Genomic DNA, 21,152 nt, shown 5'->3' with positions numbered 1-21,152 from the left:
ATGTTACATTAGGACCACGTCACTGAAGTATCATCTATCAAACAATTGCTTGAGTACTTGGACGTGACTATGGTTCGGTCTGCTTATAAAGTATTGACACACCAGAGGACATAAGCTACCGTTCATATTTCGTCCCTTACGGACTGTGTCTTTTTTTCTTCAGCCGTTTTTGGTGTATTACTGATATCATTCATGAAAGGTTCCTGTAATTTATGAATGAATTTGATGCTCGGCTACTCCATGTAAGTTGCTCCTCAGGCTTTCTGTCCCATACTCACTCCCATTGGCATCAAAGTTTTCAGGCTGGCGACCGCTCGCTGGCTGCTAGGGAGGAAAGCAGAACCCAGGAAGATACCTGATCCTGGGTTAAGATGGAATGCTCTTCATTCTTGAAAGTTCTGCCTCTTTTTTTTTTTTACAGGGGAAAGGTATTCCCACAGCCTCCCAACAATATTTGGAGCCCACCCTGTACTTGACATACTTTGGTCACTGTTCTAAAAATAGACCATGACAGAAAGGCTGAAAGGTGGAATCAAACATTTCACAATCATTTGTGCATAGGAATTTGTTCATAGTTTTTTTAGTCCGGCCCTCCAACAGTCTGAGGGACAGTGAAATGGCCCCCTGTTTAAAAAGTTTAGGGACCCCTGATCTAGATGTACAGATGGTGCCCTTACCTAAGTCTCTGTCCTTTAACCAAATGGACGGAAGTCCGATGCGTGGACCCCCAGTAAATACTCGAACTGAACGGGTGCTGGTCCAATGCGCTGAACGTTGGGAACACAGGAGTTTTGTCATAGCAAATATCTCTGAAGATCCTGTGATTCTGGGAACGTCCTGGTTAATCGATCATGACTCAAAAATTCAATGGGCAGATCATGTGGTCACATTCACTAAGCCCCCTTGTGGCGACCATATGTCACTGCATCCCCCTGAAGCACCCACCCCACTCAGGTACGGGAGCCATGTGTCTGCATTGAATGTCCCAACACCATATCAGGATCTATGGCAGGTTTTTGAGGGAAAGGAATGTGATTCGTTACCCCCACACCGAGACACTGACTGTAAAATCGAGTTGGTCCCGGGTTGTAAATTGCCTAAGGGATGGTTATACCCTATGAGCCCACCAAAGGACGTAAGAACAGCAGAGAAGGCCTGGTCCCTCTCCCAGAGGCGTAGCTCCAAAGGGAAGGGGGTGCATGATGAACCGGGCGGGCACCCTGTGGGGGCGTAGTGAGGGTGTAGCAGGGGCGTGGGACGTACCAGTGCACCAAGCGCTTCCCCCACCTTGCTACACCTCTGCCCTCTCCCCAACCAAGCTGGACCACAGTAGTAATGAGGGAACATGGGGTGTAAGGTTGCGTTTCAACCTTGAGGTGGCTCCTGCTGTAGGTTCTGGCGGGGCGCCCGGAATAGTTATCAGTTGATGCTTTCTTGTCTGTGTGAAACTGTCTGGGTGAGTTTCTGGGTGAGAACCTAAATTGTTTACTGTTTTCTTGCTCTTGGCGGGAACTTCTCTGAAGCCCGTAAAAGCGGCTGCTTGTGTGGGGGGGAGTTAGTTCCTGCATTGCCTGTCACTGACTTAGAATGCCAGCTCAATAAAGAACTTAATACAGTTGCTTTTGACTGGACTTTACTGGTTCGTTACAATGGGACGTTGGTGGATCAGCAAAGGACAGGTGAACCTGGATGAAGGTCCGCCCACCTAAAACACAAGCTTGGGCTGTGGGTCCCATCAGTGGGGACCTGCTCTTGGGGAGAGCTGTGCAAACATTTCCAAAATCTTTGGGTGAGGAGGTGTCCGAAATGGTGGGAACTCGGCCAAGGCAGACATGGAGGATCCACCTCCCAGCTCTGCAAAACATGCCCGGTGGCCGCTGCTGTGGAAAGAGCTTTCCAGCAGGCCCTCCTTTGCCCCAGAGTCCACCGATGGCGTCTGGCTGGCCCCAGCTGCTGCTCCTGCCGCCGTTCAGTTCTGCTCCTGCCTGATTCTTTCCAGCACGTTCAGTGCAGCAACAATGAGGATCTGCACCAAGACCCCAACCAGCATGGTCACCCGCACCCAGGAGAGGCACTCGCTGCTGCATCCTGTAGGGAACAAGAAGGGAACGGGGGTGGGTGGGAGGGCGTGCAGGCTTTAGGGCAGGGTGGGAGCCAGACACAAACAGGCCTACTGACCTCCCAACCTGTAACCTGATGCCCACAGGGGCTCAAACTCAACTTTCCCCTTTGGCGGGTGGGACAAGGTGACCAGATCGTCACCTTTGTAAACCAGAATCCGGTCTTGTAGCGTATGCGCCGCCCATAAAGAAAGCCGTACAGTGGGCTGCGACTGCCTTCTGGGTGTGCTCCCGTTTCCCTGCCCCTGAAGCGTGGGAGCTCCAGCAGCAGTCGCAGGCCCTGGGCGGTCGCTGGGTCGCGGGAGGCTGCTGCACTGCCTTCTGGGGCGCTCCCGGTTTCCCACCCTGTGACAGGGCAGGAAACGGGAGCGCCCCAGAAGGCATCTTGGCCTCCTGAAGCCCAGCCCAGGCGGGAGGCTGCCACACTGCCTTCTGGGGCACACCCCAGAAGGCAGTGCGGCAGCCTTCCAAAAATCGGGATGGTTCAAAAAACCTGCAGGACGCGGGACAAATTGTTTTAAGGCGGGACTGTCCCGCCAAAAGCGGGACGTCTGGTCACCATAGACAAGGGCCCCGACTCACCTCTGGAGGAGGCCCAGCACTGGCTGCACAAGACTGCCCTTAAGGATCAGGACCCTTGGCTGGTGAAGGGGGTGGAGGGCAGAGAGAGGAGGCGAAGAGGGCGACCCCGTGAGAAAGGTCCAGGTATGATGATGGAAAAGGTAGGGGAAGCGGAAAGAGGCAGCCTGGGAGCTCTCTTTTGCAGGGGACAAGGAAGGCTCTGAGGCGCCCCCTGGTGTCCATGAAGAGGCAGCACAAGCACAAGGAGGAACTTTCCCACACAGCCCATAATAATTAGCTCAATTTAGCAGGTAATGGACTTATCAGTCCTGCTGCTGTGCCGACAGCCACCACCTGCGTTGGCTTTAACAGAAAGGATTGTGTGGTGTAGCAGTAATAATAATGATAGTAATAGTAATCATCATCATCATCATCATCCCAAAAACACAAGGGCAGCACTTGAAACATCTTCAAATTGACAAAATTAACATCTGCCAAATTCAGAAGGCAGCCCTGCTAGGATCCGCACGAATACTACGCCGATACATTACAACTTCCTAGGCCTCTGGGTGAGGTTGGAATTGTAATGAAAGGCCAACAACCAGCTAAAGAACTGGCAGCTGTGAAATCTACAATCATCATCATCATCATCATCATCATCATCATCATCATCATCATCATCATCATCATCATGATTTGAAAATCGAGCTTCAGTGTCTATGGCACAAATCAGCTGAGGTCGTCCCAGTGGTAATCGGCACGCTGGGCGCCTCCCAAAAACACTGGGGCAGCACTTGAAACATCTTCGAATTGACAAAATTAACATCTGTCAAATTCAGAAGGCAGCCCTGCTGGGATCCGCACGAATACTACGCCGATACATTACAACTTCCTAGGCCTCTGGGTGTGGCTGGAATTGTAATGAAGGCCAACAACCAGCTAAAGATCTGGCAGCTGTGAAATCTACAATAATAATAATAATAATAATAATAATAATAATAATAATAATAATAATAATAATAATAATAATAATAATAATTTTAAAAATGCTGGGATCCGCAGGAATACTACGCCGATACATGACAACTTCCTAGGCCTCTGGGTGAGGCTTGAATTGTAATGAAGGCCAACAACCAGCTAAAGAACTGGCAGCTGTGAAATCTACAATAACAACAATAACAACAACAACAACAAATGGCACTGCTCTTCATTCTCACCCCTCCTCTTACCAGAAGAGGGCATTCCCCTCCATCCATGACTTGTGTTAGGAGCAGTCCTCAGAAAAGGGTGGGTACACACAAGATCCAATTTTGTTAGTAGGGTGGTCTGCCACCCCACCTCATTCACCCAAATCGCCAGTATATCACTGGACAAACCACCACCACCACCCCATGGGTGAATGGGACTCTGGGTGGATCAGATGCAAAGAAAAGCAAGACCAGCCTGGTCCAGAGGGCATAAAATTCACCCCCAGGAGCAGTTCTGGCAACAATCTGGGGGGCTCCATCCATGCCCCACGCTGCATCTCCTAAAAGGTCAGGCTGGCCTGCCTTTTCCCCTCTGACTGGCAGACGCCCTCAGAGGCCACTCTGCAGATTTCTTTCGAACATTTCCAGAGTTTCAGAAATGGCCGGAGGGGACCTGAAAGCCCTGCTGGGCCCCCGTTTCTTCACGAGACGGAGCTGCACCCAGGTGGGGGGAGGGCCAAAGCCCAGATTCAGCTTATCTGGGAGCAGGAGATCCAGCAGCCGCCGCCACTAAAAGTGGGGGGGGGGCTCCATCGCTGCTCCTTCTCCACCACCGTCGGCCCCCACTGCTGAGGGTGAGCTAGGCTCTGCTTCCGGCACAGGGAGCAACCTCCCTCCCACGCCCTTGGACCGCTGCCCCCGGCCACAGCCATTTCCTCTCCAATGAGGTCTCTCTGGTTCACCTTTTGGCCCTTGCCTCCCCCCGGCCCTCTGCATCATCAGCGGTAGCAAGGAGTTCCGCAGGAAGAGCTCAGGGACCATTCTAAAAGAATCCTGCAAGGCTTCTTGAAAAACCCCTTTCACCATGCAGCTCAGTGGCTGGGGTTCTTTCATCTGTCCCGTCTCCCACCAGGCACAATAATTGCCAGGTGTGGAAAGAAGAAGAAGAAGAAGAAGAAGAAGAAGAAGAAGAAGAAGAAGAAGAAGAAGAAGAAGAAGAAGAAGAAGAAGAAGAAGAAGAGTCTCCTGCAGGAGAGAAAGGGGGGATATAAATCCAAACTCTTCTCTTCTTCTTCTACATTGATTAGGAAAAGAGCTCCAGGTTTAATGGTCTCAGTGGTGGGAATGATGGTATAATCAGCCCTTCGTCAAATCCAGCTTACCAGTAGCCTGAGGAGGAGGAGGAGGAGGAAGAGGAAGAAGAAGAAGAAGAGGAAGAGAAGGAGGGGGAGGAGGAGGAGAAGAAGAAGGAGAAGGAGAAGAAGAAGAGGAGGAGGAGTTTGGATGTATATCCCCCCTTTCTCTCCTGCAGGAGACTCAAAGGGGCTGACAATCTCCTTGCCCTTCCCCCCTCACAACAAACACCCTGTGAGGTGGGTGGGGCTGAGAGAGCTCCGAGAAGCTGTGACTAGCCCAAGGTCACCCGGCTGGCGTGTGTGGGAGTGCACAGGCTAAGCTGAATTCCCCAGAGAAGCCTCCACAGCTCAGGCAGCAGAGCTGGGAATCAAACCCGGTTCCTCCAGATTAGATACACGAGCTCTTAACCTCCTACGCCAGGGGGAGGGGGTGGGCTAGAGACCCCCCAGGGAGACCCCAAGAAGCGGGGAGTCCGGCCCAGGCGGGTACAAACCGAATGGAGAATTAGAATTGAATTCAGGCAATTTAGCCTCTCCCTAAATCTGACTACTAACCCCAAGTCTCGAATAGATCTACATTCGAATCTTCCTCTGACTTACTCCCATTGTAGCAGATGCTGGCCAAGTCCAACGAGGCGCTCTTCTGGTCAAAGGCGTTGCTGAGCAGGCAGGTGAAGGTGGGGTCCGAGGAGTTGGGCCACCAGGACACGCGGAGATCCGTGCTTCCGCCAGACAGCTGGTACCAGTCTGAGCTCCCTTCTAGGAAGCTGAGCTGATCCCCGCTTTTCCAGGAGACGTTAATGCCCCCCTTCTCGGACCCCAGACACTGAAGGGTCACGTTGCACGCCTCTGCAGTCCTGGAGACGAGCCGGGGGACGATCCGTGGTTCTGGCACTGACTCTGTTGAGAACAGGAGAGAGGTCTCAGTTCTACAGCTGGAAGCAAATGCGCAATGAACTGTCATGATATTAAAAAAAGAAAGGTTCACAAAAGGTTCATCTTCTAGTCAGCAGAAGTTTGCCCAGCAAAGAGGCCGGAGACAGTCAGTCTAGCTGGGGACCTGCGGCTCTCCAGATGTTCATGAACTACAATTCCCATCAGCCCCTGCCAGTGTAACCCCCATGCTCAGAATGGGTTGACCCAGAAAGGGGTGGAGACTCAAAAGCAGCAGAAGGCTGCAGAGCTCATGTAGTTTGGAGGAGACGAGGCTACCAGACTCGGATCTTAGTTTGTATAAGCCCTTAACACCTTGTTAAGGGTTTTTTAATGTTTGTAATGGGTGAGAGTTCTCCTGGAAACCTTCATCATGTTGAATCCTGTTCACCAAGCCTCTAGACCACTGGTTCTCAACCTGGGGGTCGGGACCCCTTTGGGGGGGTCGAACGACCCTTTCACAGGGGTCGCCTAAGACTCTCTGCATCAGTGTTCTCCATCTGTAAAATGGATAAATGTTAGGGTTGGGGGTCACCACAACATGAGGAACGGTATTAAAGGGTCGCGGCATTAGGAAGGTTGAGAACCACTGCTCTAGACCACAGGTGTCAAACTTGTGGCCCTCCAGATGTTATGGACTACAATTCCCATCATTCCCGCCAGCATCATGCTGGCAGGGGATGATGGGAACTGTAGTCTATAACATCTGGAGGCCTGGGAGTTTGACACCTATGCTCTAGACCAGTGATTCCCAAAGTGGGCGCTACCGCCCCCTGGTGGGTGCTGCAGCAATCCAGGGGGCGGTGATGGCCACAGGTAGAAACATTAATACATATATCTTTCTGTTTAATTGCTATTAAAATTTAAAAAAAATTAATTTCCAGGGGGCGCTAAGTAATATTTTTTCTGGAAAGGGGGCAGTAGGCCAAATAAGTTTGGGAACCACTGCTCTAGACCAATGAGAAGCTGTTGCCAGGGTGGGGGAAAAGTATCCTTGTTGAATGTATAACAAGAAATGCATTGCATATTCTAAGTTCTGAGTCTGAGTTGAGTGGCTAGTTCAGTGTGTGTTCGCTATGTTCTTGCTGAAGAGCTCTGTATAGTCTTATAGTCTTGTGTAGCATAGACTTGTGTAACCTTGCAACTGCAAAAGTAAAACCTTCCTATGGAAAGAACATCTTGAGTGGAGAGTATTCTTTTCCAAGAGTGGTAGGAGGCTGCAGAGTGTGCAAGAAGACTACTAGACCTTCTCATCTTACCAGAACGACTCCGCTTTAAACTCTGCTGATAGGAACACGGTGCCGGTTCTTCTCCCCGGCTCAGCCATTCCTTACCATGGACCCGGAAAGTGAACGAGTGCTCTTCAACCACGGCAGAAGCCAGCCTGACCCGGGCCACGTAGACGCCACCGTCTCCCAGCTCCAGCTCGGCAATCCTCAGCGTGGCCTCGCCCGCCATTCCTAGCCGCCGCCCAAACCTGTCGCCCGGATTGGGCCGCTGCAGTTTCCCGCCGGTGAATTCGGCAATCACGAGATCGAGGCCAGCTCGGGGCTGAAACTTCCATTCTATTTTGTCTGCCCTTTCGGGCGAGGTCAAGGCTATCGGGAGCAAGACTGACCGTCCCTGGATGCCCCTCACTTGATAGTGACAAGGGTTCCAGGCGGAAATATTTGCAGTCCCTGAGCGTGAAACAAAATGCGGGAGGGAGACAGACAGAAAATAAACCTATGTGTTGTCGAAGGCTTTCACGGCCGGAATCACTGGGGTGCTGTGTGGTTTCTGGGCTGTATGGCCGTGTTCTAGCAGCGTTCTCTCCAGTTAAAAAAGGAGAGAATGCTGCTAGAACACGGCCATACAGCCCGGAAACTACACAGCACCCCAGAAAATAAACCCTTCTGTGAGGACAATCAAGACCAGTGGTGGCAAACCTATGGCACGGGTGCCAGGGGTGGCACTCAGAGCCCTCTCTGTGGGCACGCGCAGAGTCCGTCCCCCCCCCACACACACATCTAGGCTGGCCTGGGCCTCTAGGCTCAATTGTTAGCATTAAACCTAAGACCTATTTTTGGGGAAGCAGTGTAGGTAACCCTGTTAAGCGCTGTTAAACCCCACTGATTTTCATACAAAGAACTTTATCCCCATGGGCCCTAATACCATCAGGACCAATTATTTCGTATTAGGAGGGTTTCGTAAGGGCGCGGGCGATGTTTTAAGATATGACTGTTGTTTTAATTATATGTATGTTTTTAGCTGATGTTTTATCTGTATACCGCCCTGAGCCCTTCGGGGATAGGGCGGTATACTAAATTTAATAAACAACAACAACAACAACAACAACAACAACAACAACAACAACAACAACAACAACAACAACAACAACAATAATAATAATAATAATAATAATAATAATAATAATAATAATAATAATAATAATAATAATAATGCACAATCCTTTACCTGGGAGTAAGCTCGGTTAATGGCAATGGGGGTTGCTTCTGAGTAAACCCTCCTAGGGTTATGATTCACTCACGTTGGAAGAGTTGCAGGGTTGCTTCAAAGCAAAGGCACCGACTACCACGAAGCTTACTCCCGAGTAACGCACGCCTCAGAGCCAAACGTTTTTTCTAAACTAAAACCTCAGTGTTCGGGTTAAATTGCCGTGTTGGCACTTTGTGATAAATAAGTGGGTTTTGGGCTGCAATTTGGGCACTCGATCTCGAAAAGGTTCGCCATCACTGATCAAGACCCACCTTCTGTGTGCCTCCCGATTCCAGGATCTGTTCCTGCCTGTGGGTCAGGAACCCATAGAAGCACGGTCCCTCTTTCCCCTGGGATGCTATACCCCCACAAATTTATTTATTTATTTATTTATTTATTTATTTATTTATTTATTTATTTATTTAAATTTATAGACCGCCCAATCCCCAAGGGGCTCAGGGCGGTGCACAACATAATCTATGTACAGTATATAACAAGGGTCGCAATAGTGACCGTATATACTAAAATTCGTTAAAACCGTTAAAACCATGTAAACAGCGGTCAAAACAATAACAATAAAAATGGCGTGCCGCAATCCAATTCCTTTAAAAACCACCCCAAAAAGAAGGGAGCAACCTTTAAAAAGGGAGCAACCTTTAAAGGAGCAACCTTTAAAAACCACCCCAAAAAGAAGGGAGCAAAGTTCCATTCTATTTTGTCTGCCCTTTCGGGCGAGGTCAAGGCTATAGGGAGCAAAACTCCCTGGACGCCACTCACTCCTCCCTAAAAATAGCAATAAATATGCAAAAACAGATTATAAAATAGGGAGCAAGAGAACCAGGGAGCAAAGCAAGGAAGGGGGGGCGGGGGGGCGCACCTCAGCGACTGGACCCTCCAAAGGCCCGGCGGAACAACTCATACAGGCAAAATCACCAAGCTTCCGCCCTCCTGGGTCCCTCTTGGCACGCCAGGAGGCAAGTCGGATTTTGGCTGGTCTTTGGGCAAAGCTCACCTGAGCACCGGCGATCCAGCAGCAGCAGCAGCAGCGTCACACACCAAAAGCCTGGGACCTCCATCCCTGCTCCTTCCCCTGCTCCGTCTGCCCTCACCCCTGAACTGGGCTGCGGTTCCACAAAGCCTGTCTCTTCCGGCACAGCCTTCAGGCTGGCATTTCGCACCCCCATCCCCGAGACCACAGCCTCGACCACAGCAGCTTCCTCTGCAGGCCCCCGAACACCTCCACTCCGTCTCACTTCCTGTCCACTGCAGACCAAAAGGAGAAGCAATTACTTTGCCCGCAGACTAATTTTTCCTCATGGTGGATAGACTGCTGACCCCCCAAAAGTGCGTCCATTTTCCTCCAGCCCAGGGCAGGACTGATAGCGGAGTCGGAAATGAATGATTCCATTTCTGATCTTACATTCTAGTAAAGGTGAAGTTATGTTGACATAAGAACAAAAGAACATAAGGACGAGCCTGCTGGATCAGACCAGAGTCCATCTAGTCCAGCACTCTGCTACTCGCAGTGGCCCACCAGGTGCCTTTGGGAGCTCACGTGCAGGAGGTGAAAGCAATGGCCTTCTGCGGCTGCTGTTCCCGAGCACCTGGTCTGCTAAGGCATTTGCAACCTCAGATCATAAGAACATAAGAACATAAGAACTAGCCTGCTGGATCAGACCAGAGTCCATCTAGTCCAGCATTCTGCTACTCGCAGTGGCCCACCAGGTGCCTTTGGGAGCTCACATGCAGGATGTGAAAGCAATGGCCTTCTGCTGCTGCTGCTCCCGAGCACCTGGTCTGCTAAGGCATTTGCAATCTGAGATCAAGGAGGATCAAGATTGGTAGCCATAGATCGAATTTCTCCTCCATAAAATCTGTCCACGCCCCTTTTAAAGCTATCCGGGTGAGAATTGTGCCATCACCACCTCCTGTGACAGCATATTCCAAACACCAAATACCGCGTTAGTGAAGAAGTGTTTCCTTTTATTAGTCCTAATTCTTCCCCCCAGCATTTTCAATGGATGCCCCCTGGTTCTAGTATTGTGAGAAAGAGAGAAAAATTTCTCTCTGTCAACATTTTCTACCCCATGCATAATTTTATAGACTTCAATCATATCCCCCCTCAGACGTCGCCTCTCCAAACTAAAGAGTCCCAAACGCTGCAGCCTCTCCTCATAAGGAAGGTGCTGCAATTCCTCAATCATCCTCGTTGCCCTTCTCTGCACTTTTTTTTGGGTGAGGGAGGCACAGCTTCGATATCCTTTTTGAGATGTGGCGACCAGAACTGAACACAGGACTCCAAGTGCGGTCGCACCACTGCTGTATATAAGGGCATGACAATCCTTGCAGTTTTATTATCAACTCCTTTCCTAATGATCCCCAGCATAGAGTTTGCCTTTTTCACAGCTGCCATGCATTGAGTTGACATTCCCATGGAACTATCAACTAAGATATGTTTTATTTCTTTATAGGTTAGATAGGAACAAGTTGTATTAGGTAGAGAGCAGGAATTGCAGTTGTATTTTGTATTCGTATCTGCATGGAACCTCCTCCTTGGCTCAAGGCAGGAATCCACTCCTGCCCCACCTGGGCAAGTCCCTTTCATTTGCAAAAGCCATGAATGAACGTTGGGCAAAGGGGACCCCGGAAGAAGCACCTCCATCTGCCTTAATCCCACCAGCAGGCAGATAAGGGTGCTGTCGTCGTTAGGTTTCGTTTCCTGGCCTCAAGCACCCATAGGACTCTTTTGTGTTTTTCCCGCCTGTGCCTACGTCATCGCCTCGCCCCGTTTCTGCCGCGAAATTCAAGAAGGGACTGCCTTCTGGACTCTCATTGGTTCCCATGTATTTGCGAATGAATGATTGTAGGTAGTCCTGTATCCTCCCGGATTCCCGGGCGGGAGACTGTGGATAAAAGAGAGGCTGGATGGCCATCTGTCAGGAGTCCTTTGATTGTGTGTTCCTGCATTGCAGGGGGTTGGACTGGATGGCCCTTGGGGTCTCCTTTTCAATCCTGGGATAGTCACCCGAAATATCCAGGTTCCCTCGAGATCTTCTCGCAGCCGAACCGTGGATCACAGATCAATCCCGTTTCTGGCGCTCCTCCCTCCCCTTATCATGGGATTTTCCTGGACCTGCTTGCATATGCACCTTTTTGAAAAAACACTCCAATGGGAGCTAATAGGAGATGGGGGCTACACATTTGAGGGTCCATAACTTTGGCTCCCATGGACCAAACTTCACCAAACTTCATCAGCAGAGTCTTCTACTGATACCACCCAGGTCTTGTGAAGTTTGGTCTAGGGAGTCCAAAGCTATGGACTCCCAAAGGGGGTGCCCCATCTCCCATTGTTTCCAATGGGAGCTAATAGGAGATGGGGGCTACAGATTTGAGGGTCCATAATCTTTTTCTAGGGTGACCAGACGTCCCGCTTTTGGCAGGACACTCATGATTTTTTACAATTCGTCCCACGTCCCGCAGCGTTTTTAAAAAGTCCCAATTTTTGAAAGAACACACAACAATCTGGTCACCTTATCTTTGCCCCCCCCCCCCCCCATGAACCAAACTTCACCAAACCTGGTTGGTAACAGCAGGAGGGTCTCTGATACTCTGAAATTTTGGTGCTGCTAGTGTAACCCCCATGCTCAGAATGGGCTGACCCAGAAAGGGGTGGAGACTAAAAGCAGCAAGAGGCTGCAGAGCTCATGTAGTTTGGAGGAGCCAAGGCTACCAGACTCGGACCTTGGTTTGGATAAGCCCATAACACCTTGTTAAGGTAACTGCAATGTTGTTGGGAACTAGTGGGAAGGGAGTTGTTTATTTTTGTTATGTTGTAAATGTTGGAGTTTATTGTTTCAGGGTTTTTTGTATTTGTAATGGGTGAGAGTTCTCCTGGAAACCTTCATCATGTTGAATCCTGTTCACCAAGCCCTGGGAGTCTTCAGGAGCCAACCCACTTGCAAAGAAGAATTGGACTTGGCAGTATCAGTAGACTGTAAATATAAGGACTTGAAAATGCAACCTGAACAGGACCTTGAAGTGTGACGTTAAATGTTGATGTTTGATGTTATATGTTAAGAAAGTAAACCACTTTGTTTGTTTAAAATTTGTTGTTGCAAACTCATTCCAAGTTCTGCCCCACAGAACCCACAGTTAGAGGTTACGCTAGCTTAACAATTGCACCCCTGACAGCAGGCGCGCGCGCGCACACACACACACACACACACAACACCAAGGAGCAGTCCTAGACGTCTTCACTAGAAACATGCTGCAGCGAGGATGTTGGAACCTGGATGAAAAGGTGCCGATCCTCTGAGGCAGGTGAGGCCGAGAGAGTTTGGAGAGAACTGGGACTAACCCAAGGTCACCCCAACAGGCTTCATGTGTAGGAGTGGGGAAACAAATCCAGTTCACCAGATCAGTGTCCACCACTTTTGTGGAAGAGCGGGGAACCAGGACACACACACACACACACACACACAGCGAGGATGTTGGAACCTGGATGAAAAGGTGCCGATTCTTTTGAAACTGGGTTGTTTCTAGATTCAATTTTCAGTGGGGATTCGGCCCAACTCTAGGATTCTGTGATGAGAAGGATCCACCAGCAGATGGCGCCAGCTTCCCATCGCAGCATCCGGCCACTGACCCAGTTGGGAGTCTAATCTGTAAAGCCCATTAAACCTCATTAGGAAGCAGGCCGTGTGAAATCCACTCTGGAGTGGGAAAGTTGGCAGGCGGAGGCGGGGAGATTAGCATGCGTCTCTGCTTCTCACACTGTCCCTGCCCGGGGAGGGCGCGTTTCACAACGCCACTGAAAGGGGGCTGCCCGGAGGTTGCCAACAGTTTCCCCCATCCCTGCTCCTGTGCTTGTGGCATCAGCCCAAAGGCAAAGAAATTCGGTGAATCTTTTATTGGCATGAAAATTGGCAGGGAGATGGGTGAGAAACAGAGGTGGGATCCAGCAGGTTCTCACCAGTTCCCGAGAGTGGGTTACTAATTATTTGTGTGTGCCGAGAGGGGGTTACTAATCTGCTTTTCCGTTAGAAATTCCATTAGGTCCAAAAATTTATTTTATTTTATTTTATTTTATTAAACTTATAGGCCGCCTATCGAAGGAAGTGACTTCCAACATAACTGTTACATGGGCGGCTAATCCAGCAACATAAAATACTAAAATCATTAAAACCTAAGAACTAAGCAGCAGTTTACTACAGAACTATAGGTTAAGCAACCCAGTTCATAAATTAATTAAGACAGGCGCCCCGCCGAAGGCCATTAAAAGAAGAAAAAGGGGAGGGAGTAAGTAGGGCCTGGGATGGAATTTATAAGTAAGAAATCATAAAGTCCTGTTGTTTCCGATGTGGCTGGTTAGCGAAGGTGGAAAACGGGATCATTCTCCCTGTTGGGCTGTTTTAAAAACATGTTTTAGAAATATGGTCAAGTTCCTTGTTTGAGGAAAGTATCCTTCTTTTGATTTCTAGGAACAAAATTAAGTATATGAAAGTATTAAGAAGAAGAAGAAGAAGAAGAAGAAGAAGAAGAAGAAGAAGAAGAAGAAGAAGAAGAAGAAGAAGAAGAGGAGGAGGAGTTTGGATTTATTTCCCCCTTTCTCTCCTGCAGGAGACTCAAGGGGGCTTACAATCTCCTTGCCCTTCCCCCCTCACAACAAACACCCTGTGAGGTAGGTGGGGCTGAGAGAGCTCCGAGGAGCTGTGACTAGCCCAAGGTCACCCAGCTGGCGTGTGTGGGAGTGCACAGGCTAATCTGAATTCCCCAGAGAAGCCTCCACAGCTCAGGCGGCAGAGCTGGGAATCAAACCTGGTTCCTCCAGATTAGATACATGAGCTCTTAACCTCCTACGCCACTGCTGCTATTTGACAGGCAGTATTTGACAGGCAGCCAATTAGAGGAGAAGTAGTTGTTTCCGTTGGCAGTAGACGATAGGACTTGCTATAATGAGTTTAAATTATAGACAGAAAGATACCAGCTCGAAATTAGGAACTTTTTTTTTTATGGTAAGAGTTTTTTACAGTAACAGAGAAATTATTAATGCCCCGCCCCCGGAATGCCCAGCCACACCCCCGTTGTGCCCCACCCCGCCCCATTGGTGCTACGCCACTGTTGGAATCCCACCACCAAGGGAACCTGTTACTAAAGTTTTTGGATCCCACCACTGGTGAGAAACCCTTGTCTCCCTCAGACTAGTGACACAAGAGGCAAAGAATTAGCTGTGTTGGTCTCTCCTGGTGAAATGAAACAAAATCCCAGTATGGGAAAGGGAAATTGTACTGAGAAATCTCTCAGGAAAAGGGGAGAAAGCGTTGAGTTTCTCACATGCCAATCAAGTGTACCAGAGCCTGCGTGGTGTGGTGGTTAAGAGCAGGTGGATTCTGATCCGGAGAACCGGGTTTGAATCCCCACTCCTCCACTTGAGTGGCGGAGGCTTATCTGGGGAACCAGATGTGTTTCCGCACTCCTACATTCCTGCTGGGTGACCTTGGGCTGGTCACAGTTCTCTCAGACCTCTCTCAGCCCCACCTGCCTCACAAGGTGTCTGTTGTGGGGAGAGGAAGGGAAAGGAGCTTGTAATCCACCTTCAGTCTCCTTACAGGAAAGGTGGGGTATAAATCCAAACTACTACTCCTCTTCTTCTATCTGGCCTCCTCATTTTGCAAGGAGTGGAAGGCATTTTTATTTAAGACTGCATTTGGTTAATTTACTAAGGTCCTAAACTGTGATATTTGAATGTTGGGTTTTTTAAAGAATATATTTGTATGCTTTCTATTTTAAGCGTTTCATTTCTGTTGCAAGCCGGCCTGATCTCCAGGAGGAACAAAGGTGAACCATGAATGTTTTCAATCAATCAATAACTCGCTGTCAAGGGCAGCGCTCCCTGGGAGTCTTGAGAAAGGCTGTTCGGAGCTCGATAGAAGTGGAACAACATACAACAATCATACAACGAAAGGGGAAATCCAGTGGCGCATTTCTGGGCAGGCAGCTTGGGGTAGGGCAACGGGTTATTATGCCGTTTTCAGCATAAAACAGCAGTGGCGTAGGAGGTTAAGAGCTCGTGTATCTAATCTGGAGGAACGGGTTTGATTCTCCGCTCTGCCGCCTGAGCTGTGGAGGCTTATCTGGGGAATTCAGATTAGCCTGTGCACTCCCACACACGCCAGCTGGGTGACCTTGGGCTAGTCACAGTTCTTCTGAGCTCTCTCAGCCCCACCTAGCTCACAGGGTGTTTGTTGTGAGGGGGAAGGGCAAGGAGATTGTCAGCCCCTTTGAGTCTCCTGCAGGAGAGAAAGGGGGGATATAAATCCAAACTACTCCTCCTCCTCCTCCTCCTCCTCCTCCTCCTCCTCCTCCTCCTCTTCTTCTTCTTCTTCTTCTTCTTCTTCTTCTTCTTCTTCTTCTTCTTCTTCTTCTTCAATAATGCAATCCTTTTTTAAAAAAAATATACTTTATTGATTAAAAAAAGAAGAATTCTATATTGGGGTGGGGAAGCGGAGGGGAAAGTACAGAATTCCAAAAAGGGTAAAAGGGTAAAGGGAAATTCGATTTGTAAATAAGAAAGAGAAAAAATGTAAGAAAAGTAAAAAACGGAGATATGAAAAGAAAAAAATTATGCACAGTACAGCTATAATCTAATTTCCTGTCATAATTTCAATACCTTGCCATCTGGTAAATAACAAAAAGGAAAAGCGACTTCTCCTTCAGTCTCCGGTTTATAGTAAACCACAATCAAAATCTGTTTGGATACAATCCTAGCTGGCTTTAAACCGGCTAGACCAATATAGGTCAGCCCTCTCTTAAGTTCTGTAACAAATCATCATAATTCATCAGTTCATCTAAAAAGTTATATACCTATTTCTAACTGCATCATATTCTCATCTAACAGGTAAACAGTTCAGTCAGTTAATAATCGACTGGGAGTAGAACAGCATCTGCATCTTTACACATGTACAGAATCCATAATTGCCCATTTTTTGTATATGTTTCCGCAGGGAGAAGTTTAATTTGGTGTGTTCTTTTATCCATTATAAATATTTGTTGAACCTTGTTTTTCCACTCTTCCAGTAGTGGGATCGCATCTGTATTCCATGTTTTTGCCAGAGAGAGACAAGCTGCTATAATGAAATGAAATAATAAGTACAACTGTATTTTTTCAAAAGGCTCATTAACCATAATGCGATTGTCGAGTGTGACATTCATATTCGACATAGGTAGGTATGTAACGCCAAGTGACTCCGTCACGTCTGTAGAAGCCCACACTGTGCACTGTCTTAGCCATTAAATCATTAAGAGTTGATTAATCGCATTACTGAAGAACTTTGGTTGAAAACAGCATAATAACACGTATCCCGGTTCTAATGCAAGGATTCTTTACGCAAGGTGTGATGAAGTTGCATCCTGTAATTCCAACAGGCAAAATCACACCAACATGACAGCTAGCTTTGATCTCCGGATGGAAAAACCGGAAAGGCTACGGAAATTTACCCAACACAAGATAGGAGCCAAACGGGCACTTCAAAAGGTTGAAGGGCCGCATGGCAAGGGGGGGGGGAGTTTTCCTGAGGGGAAAAGACAAAGGGAAAGGAGCATTCCATCTTGGATCTAGCCCAGAGATGCATCTCTCCTGGCTTGGGGTCTAAACAGGAACAACAAGAATGTGCTTCGCTGAGAAATCTCTGTAACTGAAGTTTGTTTTTATTTCTTTGTTTTGAATTTTCACAATAAAATCCTTGAGAACTCAGCTGGTTTGGAGTGATTGGAAGAAGGAACTCAGGTTTTACAGAAACAAGTGTGGTTCTCCCAGGTTTGATTTCGTCAGATAGTAGCCGCGATAGAGAAGTTGACCTCCACTGATCCTGGCTATCCGTCATACAAGGATTTTCCTGATAGGTACAAGAACTAGATCACCCATCATTGGATGTTGAGCAGGAAGTACGAGCCACATCCACAGGTGTAGGACAATTTTCGGATTACGCTCCGTGTGAATGAACTCTTGTTGGACTACTGTTAGGGTTGATATAAAATGATACAATGCACAGGGAATTGCTGGTTAGATGTTGTATTTAATACAAGCGATATATTATTTGTAAGTTATATTTCACACAGGGATTAAATTTATACAGGTGGGTGTAAAGCGATTCTTTGTTTTGTTCTAATTGATCTTGGGCTAGTCACAGTTCTTCAGAGCTCTCTCAGCCCCACCCACCTCACAGGGTGTTTGTTGAGGGGGGGAGGAGATTGTAAGTCCCTTTGAGTCTCCTTACAGGAGAGAAACTGGGGATATAAATCCAAACTCTTCTTCTAATCTGCCCTGCAATGTAGGACTCCTACTTCGTGGCCAGGTTTGCTAGGGAGATTTAGAAAGTCTTGGCAATTAGAGGTTCCCGGATACGTGTTCCAATTATGTCTTGAAAATGCAGAAACAAGCACACAGACTGGGCTGTATCCCTTGGATACACCCTCTGCCGGGCATAACAGAGCTCTTTGTCACAGCTTCTTCCAAAAGAGAGGCTGATCTGTATGCAGGCAAAGTCCAGCGTGGTCACACGGAAAACCGCGCAAAAGCTGTGTAAATCAAAACACAACTGTAAAACGAAACACAACGCAAATGTTTTAACGTAGACTCTCTGGCCTTATATTATTTACAAATGGTTTGGAAACCATACAGTTTCATGAGAGTATCAGTACAACATGAGTACATTAATGAATCCTTCTAATACAATATACATACTTCAGGGTCTACATGTTGATTCATGATTGTGTGACTCCACGTAATGGATTCATTGATATACCCATGTTGTACTGGCACTGTATGCTTTCCAAACCTTGTAAATAATGTAAGACCAGAGAGTCTATATTAAAACATTTATATACTTTGTGGCCCTTTCCACATGGGCCTCATACAGCGCCCTGGGGATGGCAAAAACGCTGTCCCCAGGGAGCCGTTTGCATGGGGGGGCGCAGCTGCTTCACAGCTGCACCGCCCTCACTCCTCCCGAGCGGCGCGAAGCCGCCGTTTTCCAACCTCACTTCTTGAGCGAGGTTTACGGAAAACGGTGGCTTCCAGCCGCTGCTGTGCGAACGGCAGCAGCTGGAAGGCGCCTTCCCTCCCCCCTGTGCCCAGTCGACCTACCTGCTCTGTGACCGTCCGGCACGTCGCCGAGGCCTGGGGACAAGCCCCCCTGCCCTGTGACGCTGGAGCGGTCACGCAGGGCAGGGGTGTGTGTCCCATGGCGTTGGCGACACGCCGGACGGTCGCAGAGAAGGTAGGTCGATCGAACGATGGCGCTCCGCGGCGCCGTCTTCCCCACCGCAACCGGGACCGTTCATGTGAACGGTCCCAGGGGGGTTCGGTCGCCGTCATGTATGCCGCCCCAACCCCCATCGTGGCCATGCGGAAACGGCCTCTGTTTTGAGTTTCACAACTTTTGCGCTGCTAGCCACTTTCAGTGTAAATTACATTTAGCGTATACAGTCTTGGCACACTGACTCCCCAGTTGATTGCTGCTATGGTGAAAGTCCAGTGCGGAAAAGCTGGCAGAACTTGAAACACAGGGAGGCCCTTTGTAGCCAGTGACTGTGTTCTATTTGTTTAGTTACAAAATTGGTTTCCCAGCTTTCTGCCTTTACAAGGGCTATGTAGGCAGATAACAATATAGAAACAGTGAGATGGAAGAGGCCATCCAGTCCAATCCCCCTGCCATGCAGGAACGCACAGTCAAAGCACTCCTGACAGACGGCCATCCAGCCTCTCTTTAAAAACCTCCAAAGAAGGAGACTCCACCACTCTCTGAGGCAATGAATACCACTGTCGAACAGCCCTGACAGTCAGGAAGTTCTTCCGGATGTTTAGGTGGGATCTCTTTTCCTTCACCTTGAACCCATGACTCCTGGTCCTAGTCCAGTGATGGCGAACCTTTTCGAGACCGAGTGCCCAAATTGCAACCCAAAACCCGCTTATTGCTCATAGAAGTGCCAACCGCGGCGGGTGCCCTAAATGCCCCAGGCTTTTCATTTAGAAAAAACAGTTGGCTCCGAGGCACACGTTACTCGGGAGTAAGCTTGGTGGTAGTCGATGGCTTTGCTTTGAAGCAACTATGCAACTCTTCCAATGGGTGAATCACAACCCTAGGAGGGTTTAATCAGAAGCAAGCCCCAATTGCCAGCAACCGAGCTTACTTCCAGGTAAGGGATTGCGCTTTAGTTCTTCGCATGAAAATCAGTGGGGTTTAACAGTGCTTAACAGAGTTACCTACACTGCTTCCTCAAAACTGGGTCTTAAGTTTAATGCTAATAATCGAGCCCAGCAGCCCAGGCCAGCCTAGATGAATTGGGGGCTCTGAGTGCCACCTCTGGCACCCGTGCCATAGGTTCGCCATCACTGTCCTAGTCTCTGGAGCAGAGGAAAACAAGCTTGCTCCCTCACCAACATGACATCCCTTCAGATATTTAAATGAGCCATTGATGAGAACTCTGTGTTCGGCCAGTCAACCAATTTCAAATCCAAATAAGTTCACATAAAAGTATCACTCAGCTCTCCAGATGTGCATGGACTACAAATCCCATCAGCCCCTGCCAGCATGGCCAATTGGCTATGCTGGCAGGGGCTGATTGGAATTGTAGTCCATGAACATCTGGAGAGCCGCAGGTTGCAGACTCCTAGGCTGTTTCTGCACCGAGCAGGGAGTTGGACTGTATGGCCCCTTCCATCTCTCTGATGTTAGTAAAAAAAAAAACACGTAGCAACAGTGGTAGTGGATCTGGACATGAGTTTCTGTGGATGGTTTCCACCTATCTAAATTGCCATCTACGCACCATGTGTGCTACTAGAGCCATTGCTAATTATTAGCGATAATAATAGCTGTTCTCAGTAACCGGCGTGTGTGTGTGCTGTTATTGTGCTCCAGCCAAAATAGCAAACCGTCTTAAAGACTAATGAGCAAGTTGAGCAGACGGGAATTATGACGGCATTAATAATCTGGCCGCAGATGAGTGTGTCTATGGTTTTGATTCCCATGACTTCTTTAAGAGTTATTTACAAGATAGTTTAAGATGCCAATTAATTAGGTTCGTTCTTGGAGGTCTTTCTCCAGGCATGTGCAACCTTCAGAAATTAGGCGAGGGGCTACCGTGGTTGCTCCTAAGCTGTGAACCACCTCCCAACTTCAGTTTGCTGCTCACCGTTTTTGGATCGGTAAAATCTGCCCTGTCTTTGGGGCTACAGTGTGAGGGCTATAGATTAGTTTAGATTAGTTAGTCTGTGATTGTGGTTTGGTTTTAATCGCCGTTGTTTCCGCTTTTGCCATGATAAGGCAGTTATTTTCAGAACAGTGTGTGTAAGTTAAAATGGTAAAATTGAAACAAATTCAATCCAAGGAAGGAGGGAAGGAAGGAAGGAAGGAAGGAAGGAAGGAAGGAAGGAAGGAAGGAAGGAAGGAAGGAAGGAAGGAAGGAAGGAAGGAAGGAAGGAAGGAAGGAAGGAAGGAAGGAAGGAGGGAAGGAAGGAGGGAGGGAGGAAGGAAGGAAAGGAGGGAGGGGGGAGGGAGGAAGGAGGGAGGGAGGAGGGAGGGAGGGAGGAGGAAGGGAGGAAGGAAGGGAGGGAGGAGGGAAGGAAGGAAGGAAGCAAGGAGGGAGGGAAGGAGGGAAGGAAGGAAGGAAGGAAGGAGGGAGGGAAGGAGGGAGGGAGGGAGGGAGAGAAGGAGGGAGGGAGGAAGGAGGGAAGGAAG

General features: G+C 48.6%; 1 protein-coding gene across 1 annotated transcript; it reads right to left on the bottom strand.

Annotated features, from left to right (window-relative positions):
- Positions 1–1,616: 1,616 nt before the first annotated feature.
- LOC125439100 (V-set and immunoglobulin domain-containing protein 10-like) lies at positions 1,617–9,521 on the bottom strand. Its single transcript, XM_048508011.1, has 4 exons — positions 9,428–9,521; positions 7,272–7,616; positions 5,605–5,904; positions 1,617–2,088 (listed from the first exon to the last, which is right to left on the bottom strand). Exons 1-4 carry the CDS (start codon positions 9,489–9,491, stop codon positions 1,970–1,972), a joined length of 828 nt encoding a protein of 275 aa, XP_048363968.1. The 5' UTR covers positions 9,492–9,521; the 3' UTR covers positions 1,617–1,969.
- Positions 9,522–21,152: the final 11,631 nt, after the last annotated feature.

Source organism: Sphaerodactylus townsendi, linkage group LG01, assembly GCF_021028975.2.
Source record: "Sphaerodactylus townsendi isolate TG3544 linkage group LG01, MPM_Stown_v2.3, whole genome shotgun sequence".
NCBI lineage: Eukaryota > Metazoa > Chordata > Lepidosauria > Squamata > Sphaerodactylidae > Sphaerodactylus > Sphaerodactylus townsendi.
The sequence above is the reverse complement of the archived record's forward strand: the minus strand, read 5'-3'. Positions and strand labels throughout refer to the sequence as shown.